This window comes from Pholcus phalangioides, unplaced genomic scaffold, assembly GCF_987345545.1.
Source record: "Pholcus phalangioides strain wild (caught in Gottingen) unplaced genomic scaffold, Ppha-v1.0 ptg000039l_1, whole genome shotgun sequence".
In the NCBI taxonomy this organism is placed as follows: domain Eukaryota; kingdom Metazoa; phylum Arthropoda; class Arachnida; order Araneae; family Pholcidae; genus Pholcus; species Pholcus phalangioides.
In genome coordinates this window covers 20,904,687-20,920,973 of record NW_028301625.1, presented here as the reverse complement: position 1 = coordinate 20,920,973, position 16,287 = coordinate 20,904,687, and the positions used below count along the sequence as shown (strand labels likewise).

Here is a 16,287-nt window from a genome sequence, read left to right as displayed (position 1 = left end):
GCAAGTTTTGTCCATAGGCGGAGATTGACTTGGAAGTCTGGGGGGGCAAGGTCATTATTGCTGGGGGGGGGGGCACGATGATGATGACGTCAATTCATCTATATATATATATATATATATATACATTAGATCAGCCGACTCCACGTTTGACTCTGGGGTTTGACTCCACGTTTGACTCTCCCCCGTATCACCGCCCATGGTTTTGTCGCTGCGTAGTGGGAGCGCTCAAAGACTATTCAATAGATTACAAAAGCTTTCGCGTCAACAAATGTGGTTTTTTGCATCAGAAAATGCGACAAGTGGGTGTGCTTGCAGTATAAGCCTATAGAATTACAATTCCCCCTCGAATGCTGTCGCGAGGCAGTGGGTTCTGGGTTTTAATTAAATAATGCGATTGACAACTTATCGCCAAACGCGAAGGTTTATTAGCGGTTTTGCTCATATAAACAATGTCGCCGCCGAGAGCCAAATCAGAACAAACTAAGCGAATTGAGTAAAGAATAAAGTGTCAAAGAGATTGCGCTCCTAGTGGGGTAAATTTCTTGAATTAGCAGCAAGTAAATAAATTTTGTTCTCAAGTAGGGAAGCCTAACCCTACCTCCTCGTGGTTCGGCGCCGGGTGGCCTTCGGGTCAGCCAACGGGGTAGGCGGCTCATAGTTGGAACATTCATTCGCCCAACGAAAATAGAAAGAATGGCAGAAGAGGAAGAGAGTTGGTCGGCTAGGGTTGAACAAGCCAGTATTGAGCATGGAGGAGCAATTAGGAGGGCTAGAAAACTTGAGGAAGAAGTTTCTTATATGGGACATATTTAAAAGATCACGAAAGTAGATTTGATGGCAAAACTCAAGGAAATACTTGAGGAACTTAAGAAAGTGGCTAAACTGTCAGAGAGGCGCAAGCCAACGAGATTGTGGAGCTAAAAAAGAGTAAATCCTACCTGACAAAACAGGTACAAGAGGATAAACAGAGAAGGGAAAACCAGACCGGTACTGTTGAAGGTGATTCGCAATTACAGATGGAGAATGAAGAACTCAAGAAAATTCTTGAAAATAAAAAGCAAGAGATTAGGGAGTGTGATGCACGCATTACCGAAATGACCAAAAGAGTAAGAAAAGAACAGGATATAAAATGGCATTACAAGAGGAAGATGAGATTAAAGTTAGGAGACTTGAGTTATTGAAGGAGGTACAATTCGAATCCGATTGTAATGCAAATATGATAGCAGATCTCCAAAAAGACTTGGAAATGAGGCGCAAAATTACAGCGGAAATGTATCCAACACTCAATACTTCCTTTCAGGAAGAAGTTGAGGTGATGATTGCAGACTTGTCCGAAGAGGCAGAAATTGACCTAGTCAAGGCACAGCATTTGCATGGAGTGATCGGAAGAGCTGTGGTGAAGCTTAAAGCGTCAGATGACAGGAGCGAAGATGCTGAGACAGCAGAACAGATACAGAAAGCAGAAGATGTGCTGCACAAGCTAATGCTAAAAGCATGCACAAGATTATTGACAAAAGAAAAGGACGATATACCCTTGGATGTACTCAAGGAAAGCACTAGGAGTGAACAGGCTACGTTCGCTAAGGTTGTTTCGGATAAAAGGGACATAAAAGCTAGTAAGACAAAAGCAAGAACTAGGAATATTATAAAAATAGAAGTTAAAGGAGAAGGTGGTGATGTGTATATATATAACACTCTAGAAGCGCTTAAGAAAGTGTACAACCCAGGAAAGGTTGGTGTGAAGGATTTGGATTGTTGGGAAACAAAAAAAGGGTCGATACTTGTAGAAGTTAAGGACAAGGAGGATGAAGACAAATTTAAGTGTGACTTTAGCGATAAGGACGAACTTAAATGTCAATTTAAGTTGGTTGAAATTCGTAAAGGAGATCCAAGAATTGTGATCTTCGAGGTACCAGAAGACATCGGGGAAGGAGAAATACAGGCAATATTGAAACTGTGGTGGTGTAGATCATAGGGAGGTTTCTTGTGGAGAGAAAACTAAATGTAGTAATTGCCATGAACTTAACGTGTCAAGAAAGCTGAATTTGGAGACAGAGCACAGGAACAACTCAAACAGATGTGGTGCATTCTTACGCGAAGTAAGAAGACTGAGAGCAAACATAAATTATGGTGTTTAAAGGGATTGGATGATAGACTTGTACATAATTTGTATTAATGTAAAGTTTACTGTATACTAACTCAATGTATATGTGTTACCAACAGAACTCCCACTCCAATGAATGTAAATTCGTAAACTCATTGGGGAATTTTGGATGGAATAAAGGTGTCCAAAAAGTCAAGTCAAGAGGGAGAGTGATAGAGTAAATTGGGGGAGAGGGGTCGTGCTTAACTTATTTTAGTTTAATTTAAAGACGAAAGTAGCGCCTTCTGGCCCCTTGGCTGGGCAGGCTTACTGTAGCGCCGTCTGATCTACAGGAACAAACCGTTTATCTCTAGGGATGGGTCGGTATACCGTCAAGTTAACAGATATAAACAATGTTTATGAATGAACGCTCTCAAAACAAAAAACAGGGTCACTCCTTTTTCTTGCAACCTTAGAGGAGCAATGCCATAGGCAATGGGAGACAGCTGCTGCTGGTGTCGTCATGGGAACTCTCGAAAGACCTTTCAATAGATTACAGAAGCTTTCACGTGTCAATTTTCCGCATCCATAAATGTGTTTTTTTGCGGCAGAAAAGCTGCCCTGTATGACACAACCAGAAAATGCGGCAAATGGGTGTGCTTACAGATTTAACCAATAGAATTTCAGTTCCCCTTCGAGTGCTGCCGCGCGTTCTGGGGCTAATGAGGGAAAAAACGTTTTCCGTTTTTTGAATTCAAGTATTTCAGCGAATATTGCACGTAGAAACAAACACACACGAACTTTTTTTGGTCGCAGGAGAGACAGAGCAACAACTTTCTACATGGGTTGGTTTTTGACACAGGATGTCCGTATAAAAAGTTTTTAATTTTAATAATTTTACAGCCCCTTTCAATATGAATGACGTATCTGAGCCCACACATTATTTTGATACTTCTAATTCGGAGCTCGCCAGTAATTTGCATGGGACGAGGCCATTTTGCCCCCCCCCAATAATTTCTAGAAAAACAATGCAATGCATCCTCCCTTTCCTGCGTACGCGCTCGAGTCCCGTATATACTGGACGACCAGCAACTTTCAGTCCCCCCCCCCCAATGTTTTCTTTACGTCGGCGCCTCCGATAGGTAATGGACGATCAAGGCCATACGTCTTGTCTTATATTGATGGAACTTTCCCGCATTTCTTCCGTTCATGAGGTACTATCGTCAAGGTATTTTCGTCACATGTGAAAATTCAGATGGCCTTTAGCTCCCCCCCCCCCATGGCTATCGCACCAAGTTCTCGCACCACCCACGGGAAACTTCGGTGGCTTCTCAGAGAAACTCGTCTCCCAGTTCGGAAAACCCGTTATAGGCTATTATTATTTTTGCTGCACTGATATTTCGTAGGCATCCAAAACCTCAAATTAATTAAAATTCAAGATGTATATTTTTTTCACCCAATAAACTATGTAAGTTGAGACAGGACGAAACTAAGTTACCACAACATAAATTCAAAACTTTTGTTTTTTTTAATTTTGCACCAAAATCATTATAAATTACAAAACTTTACTTCAGGTACATACAGGCTAAAAAATAAGTTGTGTGCGGATCGAAAATATGAGTAATAAAGTCATAATATATATGAGGAATGAAACAATGTCAAGACCATAAACAGAAAGAAAAACATTATATTTATACCTATAATAGTTAAAAACATATTTATAGCCAATATGTGAAATACAACTCATGTATAATATAGTTTAAAGATGTGACCCATTTGAAGGTATTTTTCAAATAAATCTCAGTAATAAACATAGGTAATTAAGGAAACATTTTATTTTCTGGATATTACGCTGAGGTGAACTAGGAAAGAAAAGTTATCTTGTCCCGGTGGAGACAAGATGACTTTTCTAGGCATCAAATTAGGAAAGGGCACTAGTTCCATACATTAAATGTGACACACCATAGCTTCTTTTTTTTTGTATTTCATTCAAAAACTATATTGTATAGGTACTTAAGGGCACTTCTTATTTTCTCTGTGAATTTTATTCTACAGAGTTTACGCAGCCTTAGTTTACAAGATACCTTATCTGTTCTATGTATATGCATACATGATAAAGAATGAAAAAAAATAAAAATTCACTCAAACCTTTATTTACATTAGAGATTTAGAAAAATAATTTTTTTCAGTAATCTGCTTGGGGTCCATTGAACACATAAACTCTTACAATATGTTCACAAAATGAATTCACAATGTTTCTTCAAATGAACACAAAATATTACATGCAAAACTGATGCAAATGCTTAAAAAATATATGTTTTAAGGAACAGATGCCAGAGAGATTGTGGTAAATAAAATATTATAAAGTGGACGGAGACTAATCACTAGACATTATAAAGAGAAAGTTGATTGTGATAGTAATGGGATATTGAAAAATTCTTGACTGAATTTTCCTCCATTCTAAACTTTACTGCAAACAGATAGATGGCTTTTTCCCAGCCCAATATATTAAGGAAATATATTTTCTGGATTTTTTGCTGATGTGAACTCAGAAAAAAAACGTCATCTGGTCTTTGCCGGGACACTCACTCTCTCTCTCTCTCTCACACACACAAACCCAGGCCTTTTTGCATTCCTGGCAAGCATGCATTCAAAATATGTTTCCTTGATATATTGGACTGAGAAAAAGCGGTCTATCTCTATCTAACCGTCCCACCTGGGGGCCATTTGCTGAAGTAAAGCGAGGCCACTAATGTCTCTACTTCAGTGCCTCATGCCACAGTGCATGAGTTAAAGAAGGCAGGGTCGTGTCTCCAGTGGTGTAGATGGTAGCATGCTTGCCCAGAATGCTAGAGGGCCTGGATTCGAGTTCCAGTGGAGGCCAGATATCTTTTCTTTCCAAGTTCACTTCGGCATAAAATCGAGAAAATATGTTTCCTTTACACACTGCAAGCAAATTTGCATAAATTATTTGGAAGAATAATTCATCAGTAATATTCCATACGAGTACCTTATTAAAGCTATCACACCGTTATGTGAGTGAATTACTATTACAACCCATACAAGAACATTTCATGCTGATACATTAATCTGTCCAGTTCATCAGCTGGAAAAAGCTTTAACATTTTTTAAGCTAAAACAAAAAATGATAAATATTTGTCTTTTAATCGCCTTATTAATCAACTCTTAGTTACCACATAAAAAAAGTTCTGTAAAGTGCTGAATTTTTTAAAATTTAAATTCTGAAAATAATACTCAAAAATGTGCACAATGCTGATTAACCTGGGACCATATTCTTAGAAGAGTAAAGTGAAACATCAATTGCCTGAACTTAGATTACTGAAATGATCAAAACCTGATTTCTTTCTGCACGGCTTCACAGATATTGAAGGTTTTTCTGGTTGAAAATGCATGTGAAATTATGATACTAATATGAAATTAAATTCCCTCCTTCAGGAAAATTAATTTCATAGATAGCAGCATCTTTAGAACAGGAAAAAAATATCACCTATCAAGAAATGGGAAACAAAGACATCTTTTTTCTCAATCACCACAAATTTCCTGTGATAAAGCTACAATGTATATAGCTATTGAATTTAATTTTAGCTCTTGCAACTAACTCAAGGCAGTGGCCTACCCAATAACTAGCATTCTAGCTAACTAGAGCAGCAGTTCTCAACCACTGAAAATAAAATAAATTGGTAAATTTGATAGATATATTAAAAAAAGAGGCCTACAGGATTCCGCCACAAAATTATATACAAAAGAGTCAAACAGGGCTCCCCCATAAAAACTATATACTGAAAGGGGCTACGAGAGTCAAAAATGTTTAGAACCACTGTACTAAGAGGAAATACACAAGGTGTCAGTCCCCATTTTGACAAAACTGGTATCGTTGGAAAAATCTTGTCATGGGTAGTAAAAAAAAACCAATAGAACTGCCCATAAGAGTTGCACTATTTTCGAGATGGGGCCAATTCACCTCACCACTGATTTATTTTGCAAAAAATACTGGTTTCTTACAAATGAAATCAAGCAGAATTTATATGTAAGTGATATAAAAATAATTACAAAATGTACATGAGGACATTGCAATGGCAATACAATCAAGTCATCAATTCACAAAGTAATACAAAAAAATGTCACAGACACAATTTTTTTATTTACTGATTTTCTACATCACATACGGATTTATTTACAGTTTATTTTGTACAATTTCAAGGACGACATAACATTTAAATCAGGCGCAACCCCTAAATAAATCGGTGAGATATATATAAAAACTGGCTCTTAACGGCACAACTCTGGTGGGTAGTTTTACCGGTTTTTTTACTTTACCATTCCAATAATACTACTTTTGTCCAAATTGAAGACTGACACCTTGTGCACTTCATAATAAATGCATTCAGACGTGCCAACTTTTGAAATCCAGAGATTCTCCCGAGGGAAGAATCTCCCCCCCCCCCTCGACACTCATAGACTCGGTCAAAAATAAAGTTCATGAAAAAATTTTCGAAATTTTTTTTTTTTAATAAATTAAGAAAAAGTTACATTCTCTCCCCCCCCAAGGCAGGTTCGGCATTGCCCCGGAGGACAATATAATTCCATGTCAGACTTTCCATGCAGAATAGAGAAATCACATCTACATACTGTTCATAAAGTATGTTTCCTTTTGTGGATGCTATCAGTCAAGGGCGTAGCGAGGTGGTCCCCCCCCCCCCCCGAAATGTGAGAAAATGACCGAAAAAAGGGAAAAAGATGGCCAAATCCATTGTTCTGTCACTTTGGTCCCCCCCCCCCGAACGAAATTTCTGGCTATGCCCCTGCTATCAGTGATTGATCATCTTGGGTATATGAATTCTTAAAAGCTTTATATTTAGCTGTATATAGCTTAAAGTTTTATATTTGCTTTCTGAAGATGTTTAATCGGAAGGAACGATTTAAAAAAATTCAAATTACAAAGCTGCGGACGAAAAAACATGTTTACCGCGCGGCTGCTAATGGAATACAATAACGATTATACAGGAATTTTGGCAACCAAGGTCATGTCCCTGATTAATGATTGCCGATAAATGCTACGAAAACAAAGTCGCGCCTTTGCCAGTTGCTTAAATGCGGTCACAGAGACTTTTTTTACGGCTGCTCGATGGAAATGACTACGACTGTCCTCTATGGGTGTTTTCCCTAACGACGACGGTAATTATTGACGCCACGACAATATGAAAGCTCGCGTAAAATCTGATTTTCTGCCAAAATCCGGAGGAATTTTAACAAATCCGGAGAGCGGGAGGAAGGATGAAAAATCGGGAGAGTTGGCAGGTCTGTGCATTTGAATCCTTTTAACTAAGGAAGATTTTTTTTTTTCCAGTCTAATGTTTAATCAGTAAAAATTATAAAATTCTCAAAGAAAACAGAAGTTAAATGTACAAAAACATAGTTTTATTCAAACTTATGTATTTTTTAAGTTCTTGAGTGCAAATTACTTCCACCTTATATGAAGCTGTGGTGTTCCAACTCAGTGCTCCAGTGGAATTTTTTTTTATAGAAGAAGCTTATAGATCGTGGGGCTTATTTACCGAAATAACAGTATCCACTCTCATTTTTGATGGTATTAAATCATGAGTACATTCAAGACAATTAAGTTCCACATCATTCAATTAATCAGTAGGAACTACTATGATCAAATATTTTTCACCGCTGTCCAAACAATAGTGAAACAAAATTTAATACAAAGAAAAATATATAGTATAAATGTTAGAAAAACATGAAGATAATTGAAAATGATCTGTACCTTTTCAATTCTAATTTTGATTGATGATTGTGCACAAATAAAACACTGTTTATAAAATGGGCACTAAATATTTTGAAATATTAAGTAGATATTTTCAGCACAAAGACAAAATATCAACACTCAAATGTTTAACTTGGTATGTCAGCATTATTCTTTTTCAGAAATATAGTGATTTTGGTCATTAGATTTTATCATAGACAATAAACAATTTTTTCTTGTAAAACTACAAAATAAACCTCAATATGTCATAATGGATACATGTGTATAAAAAGTTGAAATTTTCAATACAAAATATCATATAAAAATATACATTAAAAAAACACTTACTGTCGAATCCCATTATAACAAACTCCAAAAGAACAGAGAAATAAGATTTTCACTATAACGGTATTCGTTAAAATGGGATTCAACTATATTTCGTTTGATTACAAAAACGCAAAGAAAATTCATTACAAACACATAAGCATTGAAAGTTGAAACAAAAGTGCTAAAAAACAACAATAATAATGTTTGGAATGATTGTGAAGGTGACTAGCTAATTACTGTACTTATGTTTAAAAACTTTTTCTTGTAAAAAAATAATCATAGAACAAAACTAAGTACTTCAGTATATGTACATTTCTCACATCAAGTGACAACATATCAGTAAGTTAAAACTAAAGGTCCCATAAAGAGTAGAACAATAAACCTCTAAAAATTAATGAATATTTTATCATAAAAATGCTAAAGTTAAACATACCAAATTAATTTCAGCTGAATTAACAAGCCATTCACATGGACAAGCACAAAATATATACAGAAATTTTATGCTATGTGAAAGCATTATTTTAGAAAAATATTACATAAATCATGTTGACAAATGTTATAACGTGAAAATTGAAAAGAACTAAAACAATGTTTAAACAAATTTACATAAACATTTTTTTTATCATGTAAATCAATGCGCATGCTTCAGAATTAGATAAAAAAAACTGGATAGTTTGATTTGTGGCTATACAGCTTAAAAAGTAAATAACATATTAGAAAAATGAAGTATCCATTGTTTTGTTTATTTCCAACTCTGAACCTCTTTATAGTTGAGTGCACTTATAACATATGCCCTGGATAAAACATACGAGTTGTGTAAACCCTGATTTCTGGCCCATTTACTTTCATATATATTTACTTCTGTTATGTTACATACCTCGCTTAAAACATACGATGTGAATATAACATATCAAAAACTCTAACCTGGAAAATAATTTGGATATAACACACTGGAAACAAAAATCTGGAAGAATGAAGCCAAAAACAATGCATGTATTGTTATGCACGTGATATCTTGATGGGGGGGGGGTTTCACCGAAAGCCATGGGAATTTTAATACTAATGAAAAATTTATTGTCAAAATAATTACATTAATGACAAACAGATAGCACTGTATCATAAATGGTCTACAGCTAAACAAAGCCACCTATTAGTAACAAATATAACTACCCTAACAGTAAAATTTTATGTTACTTATAAGATTCTATTTAAAAATGTCTTTCTATGAAAACTGCATGGAATATGCTCTTCAAATTATTGAATGTTTACTTTCTCTGTTACTGTTGGTTTCTTTGGTAGATGACAGCAATAAACAATTTTTCTGATCGGTAAAAGCAGAAATCTGCATTGTTTCAAAAGCATCAAATCTCTACCCATTGAAAGACTGCAAAAGCATTTTGATTTTTAAGTAAAATTCATAAACATTGTTTTTTTTTTAAATTTAATTTATAAATTCTGAAAGTTTGAATGAAAACCATTAGTATAAACCAGGCCCGTAGCCAGAAATTTTGTTTGGAGAACTAAAGTGATAGAACAATTGTTTTATTGTACAATATTTACATATGTAGGGTAAGAGAGAAAAGTTTTGAACCAATCATCCTATAGCCCCAATTGGTCCCCATATGACTTTGATGTTTTCAAATGTTTGAAAAAGGCTTTAAAGAGAAACAAATGACTTTTTTTTTTTTGTAGCAGAAACATATTTAAAAAACATACTGAAGCCCATATTTTTCATGAAACTTGCCCATTGTGTCACTATAGAACAAAACCAATCCTTCTTTACGGACGGTATCTGCTCTATCCTCAAGCAGTGTCTAAATACCTAAGGTGACTTTTTCCAACAAACTTGAGTATAATCTTCAAGATTGCTCAGTTTAATTCGGCCATACCATCATAAATGCCCTCTTGTCTGTCTTAACGGGTACACTCAAACAGATTTCATTCGATATATATATGCCCTAATATAATACTAATATATATTTCACCCTTATACATGCAATGGATCCTGCTTATAATGTTCCTACTTAGAATGTTCTCCCACTTGGTATAACTCATTTTCATGGTCCCAACTCTTGCTAAAATACTCATAGAAATTTCCCATTTAGAGTGTTAACCTGCTTATAATAATTTTCATGACGATTTTTTGAAAAACTTTTTAGTGGGATCCACTGAAAAAATGCTATGGTAAATGTGATAAATCCAGTGATTATGCATAATCACCTATCATTTTGGTACATTTGATAAATTTTGTAAATTTATCACACGTACCATGATTATGTGTATATAATCCTATGTTACGTGTGATTACGTGTATAGAATTGGTGATGTTAATTAAATTTAAAAATGTTGATAAATGTGAAGAAATCTAACATTTTATCACAAAAATTAGAAACTTAATTTACTTAAGAAGTCTTAATTTATACAAAAATTGCCACGTTTTCAAGACAAATAAATTCAATTGGTCGAATGGTCGACGCATTTCGGCTCTTCAATGGAGAGCCGTCATCAGGACCTCGTGGTCAGAATTCACACGAATCAGTCGTAGAGGGGTGATGTTTATGTCTGGTCATCCGAAGAGTTCGCCTTTGTATTTGCTGCATCCGAGTGGTCTTTGGATGCGAATTGGGGAGCCATCTGTTGCAAAGTGATGAAAGTTTTGTGACGACTGAGGTTAATAAAGCCTGTCCAAGCTGACGAAATAGGTGGCGTGACAGGCGAAATAGGTAGGCCATTCTACCAATTGAATTTGTCTTGAAAACGTGGCAATTTTTGTATAAATCTAACATTACAAGGCTAATAATAATTTATACATTTTCTATTCCTATAGCACTTTTTTAATTACATTTTATTTTTATAGCAAAATATGTGTAGTGCACGTACAGGAGAAAAAAACAGAAAAATAAAATCCACATGATTTCTTTCATATTTACTATACTTACCAACTTCATTCGAGAATGAGTAAATTATGCATAATCACTGGTAAGTGATAAATGTAAGAAAATTAATCAAATTTATGACATTGGTAATTATGCATAATAACCAGCAATTACAGATAATCACCAATTCATCACATTTACCGTACATCATGCGGGGGATATTTATAGTTTTACTGCCTGTGGGCTATTATTATACAAATTTATGCTGCCCTTCACTTATTCAGGTCTAACTTCATTGACTCAAATTTGCAGCCATGAGCTATAACCCTCTTGGTTCCCGCCCCTGTAAATACATCTGTCTCTAGGTCACTCACATGCTTGCACACTGTTTTGATCACTTACATGCTTGCACACTGTTTTGATCACTTACATGCTTGCACACTGTTTTAATCACTTACATGCTTACACAGTCCAGGTCATGCTTTTGTTGCTTACTGTCTTGGTCCCCCTCTCTCTAGGTCACTCTGTTGGTCATTCATATGCTCACACAATGTTTTGGTAGCTCACAAATCTGTTCTCTTAATATGTCAACTCCCATGCTTCTTCACTATTTTGGTCACCCAACTGATCTAATTCCTAGTTCTCTGGGTCACTCTTTTGGTCACTCACATGCTTACACACTGTTTTGGTCACTCTTTATGTGACTCCCTGACCTAGTCCCTTGATCTCCAGGTTACTCTCCCACTAAGATACTATTTTGGCCAGTCACTGACCTCGTACACTTGCTCTCTAGGTCATTCTTTTGGTCACTCACTGACAAGTTCTTTGCTCTCTTGGTCACTCTTTTGATTCCTTAAATCAGGCATCTTCAACCCATTGCTTGCGAGCACCATGGTGCTCCCTAAAGTATGTAGAGTGCTTGATGCTCGTGCCCAATTTTGTGCTCGCGAACACTTGTGATCAATGTTCCAATTAAACACCTTGAAGGAATCACATTATCGTCATTTTATGCATTCGTATGTTAAACTTGCCATAAGGGTGCTCTTCTTTTGATGATGGGTACCAGCAGTGCTTGTGACTGGAAAAAGGTTGAAGACCTCTGCCTTACATGCTTGCAAACCCTGTAGGTAATTCGTTTGGTCATCACTGACTTAGTTTCTCGCTCTCTAGCCTGAGGCAGACTTGTGGTTTTTACAGCTTATGGGCTTTAAAGCTTTCTACCATGCTTCTCCCATTCTTATAATTTCTTTTACCATTCATTCCTCAAATTTTCCGTCCCTCCAAACTTGCCAACTTGGGCCTGCTAAGCCTCCTGTAAATACACATCTGGTAACATGTATACATTGAAAATACAATCATATGATAATAAAACACAATTCAACACTGACACACAAAACCAAAAAATACATAATAAATTTTGTTCAGATGGTATGAGAACATTTTTTTATGAAATAACGATGAACTTGGAATTGCATATTATAAAAAATTAGCAATCAAAGAAACTACAGAATACTGATTATCAGAATTACCTGGGACCTGTGCATTTGTCAGAATCATTCCCGATACACAAGCATCCCTTTCACTTGAGGACACGAGATGCCAAGACAATCACACACACATAGCTACTACACAAAGTGTCTACTTTGAACAGTTAGTACACCAATGTCTTGATGAATTACTTGAAAGAGTTGTTCTGAATTGATTATAAAATGAGTCCCAGTCTAAAATTAGTCCTGGTGTGCATAAAATGACTTCAATGTGGCAAAAATGGTAAAATAATAAAAATTATCAAAACTAGTTTACTTAAGAAATGTGATAATGGTTTTGAAAAAGCAGAGGTTAGTAAAAATTCTTTATCATTGTATTTTCTTATAATGATAATATGGCTTGCAAAACACATGGTGAGTGCTAAAAAAAAAGATTCTGAATTTTTCAAAGAATATTTATAACAAATATTTAAATTCATTGTTTATACAAACAAAATTATGAAACACACATAAAGATACATATTTGCATACCTGAATTTCTAAAAGTGAAAAAAAAAAATTATGTAAAGATCGGTTTCAGATAATTTTTTAACTATGAAATTATTTATCTAAAAAATATCATGAAAACATGCTATCATTTCATTTTTTGAAGAACTTTAAAATTAAAATCGAACAAAAGGTAAATCAAAACATCATGTATGAAACTAAAATAAAAGTAAATAAAGGTGTAAATTTTACATATATGTTTTAACACACGAAATTGTTGAATTAATGTTAAATAAAACAATTTGGATGAAATTTAAGTGAAAATGCTACCTTTTAGAAGTACAAATACAGTGGAGTCTAGTAATGAGAGTCACAAAAATATGAGGTTCGGAATAATTAGAGATGCTGAAAAATCATGAAATTCCTTCTGAAAACTTTTTTTTTGCTTCCCTTCCCAAGAACCCATTTGTTTTTCATTTTTCTCATGAATGTAAAGAATTACAGTTTTAAAGAAGTCTTGGGAAAAGGCACTGATAGAAAGAAAACATTGGAGGAGGGGGCATTTACAGATTTCTCATATATTCATGCAGTATCCCTCATTTATATAGGATTCAATGGATTGCATTTTGTATTCATGAACTATTGGGAGAGGTACTCGAGTGACCCCTCTTCTCCAGTCAAGATTGCACCAGAATTTGTAATAAAGAAACAAAATCAAATGACAAGTTAGCTTCAAAATTATTGAATGAAAACAATAAAAATGATTTAAAAACTAAAAACCATAACATATGCATGAATTTTTTTTGTGAGTATATAATCAATGTACGTTGCTTTATAAAACTGCTTGAAGGAGCAATCATTTGAGAGTGATACTATAACATGCAACTACAATGAAATCTCAATATAACAATACTCTGTTAAAACAAAATAATATCTTAGTAGAGAGATTATTGTTATATCGAAAGGCAACAGTTTAATATCAGACAAGTATTTCCAAACAAGGCTTGAAAAAGAATGGTTGTTTCACATATCATTGTAGCAAGGTTTTTCTATATTATATAAATGTCGCATTGATAAATAACAAATAACCAGAATGAATTGGTGACAAACAGCTTGTTACAACAAATTTCTAATAAATTAATGATTATTTCTAAAATTTGTATAATTCACACTAGTTAAAATTTGAAACAGTTATGTTTTTATTTAGTTGTACCAATAATTATGCTGTCAAAATGCAAGAAAATCTGATGCAAATTTTTTTCAACTAAGCATTCTCATTAAAAAAAATGCTTTAGTTAAAAATCTATCACTGTCGTGATTAAAAACCCTGAGATATCTAACTTCAAATCTTAAAATAATAATATAGTCTAGGCAAAGACACAAATAACAGCTGCAAAAGTGTGCATATAAAAATGGAAATGACAAATAGTCTTTTGATTTATCTAAAATATAAATGATATGTATAAGTGTTTTCGATGAAGCTTAATCATCAACAAGGCGCTTTTTAGTCTTCATACAGCAGTATGTCTCTGTTCCATTTCAATACTTTGCTCAAGGAAACGATTCCGAGACTCCATTCTATTCATGCTGTCAAAAAACAATAAAGTAATTCAGAGCTCTGAACTTATTACATTTTACTATTCAAATACAACATATCGGGGTCATTCTTATGAAATTGGACAAACGATGAAAAAGATTTTTCAAAAAATCGATAAATTTGTAGAGCCTCCACACAAGCAGCAAGATTGAAATAATATGTGCAGTTAATACAATTTATAAGATTGTCATCTCCACCAATGGGCATATTTTTAAATTTCTACTTTTCTGACTTTTCCAGCCACTTCTTTCATCCGTTACATTCCATGTGTTATTTTTTCTTCATTATGTTAAAGTTATAATATTCCTTACGTTATTATAAAAGTATTATTTGTTTTTCACATATTTTATTTTTTCAATTTTTATGTTAAAATAGGGAAGTTCCAGTGATGAGGACATTATGATTTCAAATTTCTACAGGTGCTCATGTAATCAAGTTTGTTTTTAATAAATTAAAATTTTTTAAGTCAGTAAAATGTGCCTGGTTGTAAAATGTCAGGTTGATCCTGTATAGTACAAGGAGAAAACAGGTCACTTTGCTGATGGAGGGTCAGGGTCCAAAATAATGTTTTGCACTCCCCCCCCCCCTCCTAATATAACAGCTGTTCCCATCAGAAATTGCCCAGATACTCTCTTCGGGTTGCCTGGTTGGTCCTATGCATTAAAACGATCCTGCTGAGGGTAATGAAAGGTTTTCTCCAAAAATATAGTAAAAAATATATACTAAATATACTAAAAATATAGTCCAACTATATTTTTAGTCTACGTCCATAGCAGAGGTCTATTGATCTGTGAACTCGGAGAACATAATTAATAATTAGATCAGGGCATGAACCTGGAGCCCTTAATTATTGAATAAATTCTGTATTTTAAATCATAAAATTGCTTATTCCAATGATTTTTTTTCCAAAGATTCATTAATTCTAAAAAATTTTTTTTTTGGGTAGTCTCTTCCCCCGTGCCGTTTTTGCATAGAGAACTCCGAAAGATGTTTTTTACAGACACCAGAGGAAAGTCCTGTAGTATGGCTTCTCTGCATTTGATTTGTTCGACACACGCGAGAATCACACTTCCCTGCAGGTTGGGCCAATAGCAAATAGCTCACATCATAATCCCATAGTCCATTGTTTGTCAGAAAATAGCACCATTGACACCCCCCAGTTAATTTACCTGGAAAGTGAGGGAGAGGGAAAGAAGAATCAGTTCACTCATGAAAAAAATCGCTCTACGTGCAGAGGCTCTTAGGGGTACTTCTTTACCTGCTAATAAATGAAATATAGTCAGCAATAAAGTTTGTAATAAATTCATGGTGAATAAAAATAAAAATTTAATTTAACCATGTTCGAAGAGATAGGGGCCCATCAAGTATTACATCAGCATAGATCAGGAGGTTCGGATTTGCTGACTTTTGATGACAGGGGCGGGGGTCTGAATGATGCTTACGTCATCAACCACCTTTTATAAAAATATGAAATATTCTGAATGGCATCTTTACTAGGAATGGGAAAAAAGAGAAAAACCTTTACCTAGTTTGTGGGCACTTGAACTAACACATTTCCCCTTATTGATAGAGGTTTACTAGAGAAGGTCTTTTGAGGATCTAAGACCTCAACCTGCCGGTACCAGGCATGAGGCAACAAGGCGGCATGATTACATGGCCGG

At 34.8% G+C, this 16,287-nt stretch overlaps 1 protein-coding gene across 1 annotated transcript in view; it reads right to left on the bottom strand.

Moving 5' to 3' along the window:
• Positions 1-13,159: 13,159 nt before the first annotated feature.
• The window catches only part of Gli (carboxyl ester lipase-like protein Gli), a 53,344-nt gene continuing 50,216 nt past the window's right edge, over positions 13,160-16,287 (bottom strand). Inside the window, exon 12 of the mRNA XM_089253799.1 lies at positions 13,160-14,616. Within this exon, the coding sequence (XP_089109925.1) occupies positions 14,541-14,616 (76 nt within the window). The 3' untranslated portion in view covers positions 13,160-14,540. The remainder of the gene's footprint in view (positions 14,617-16,287) is intronic.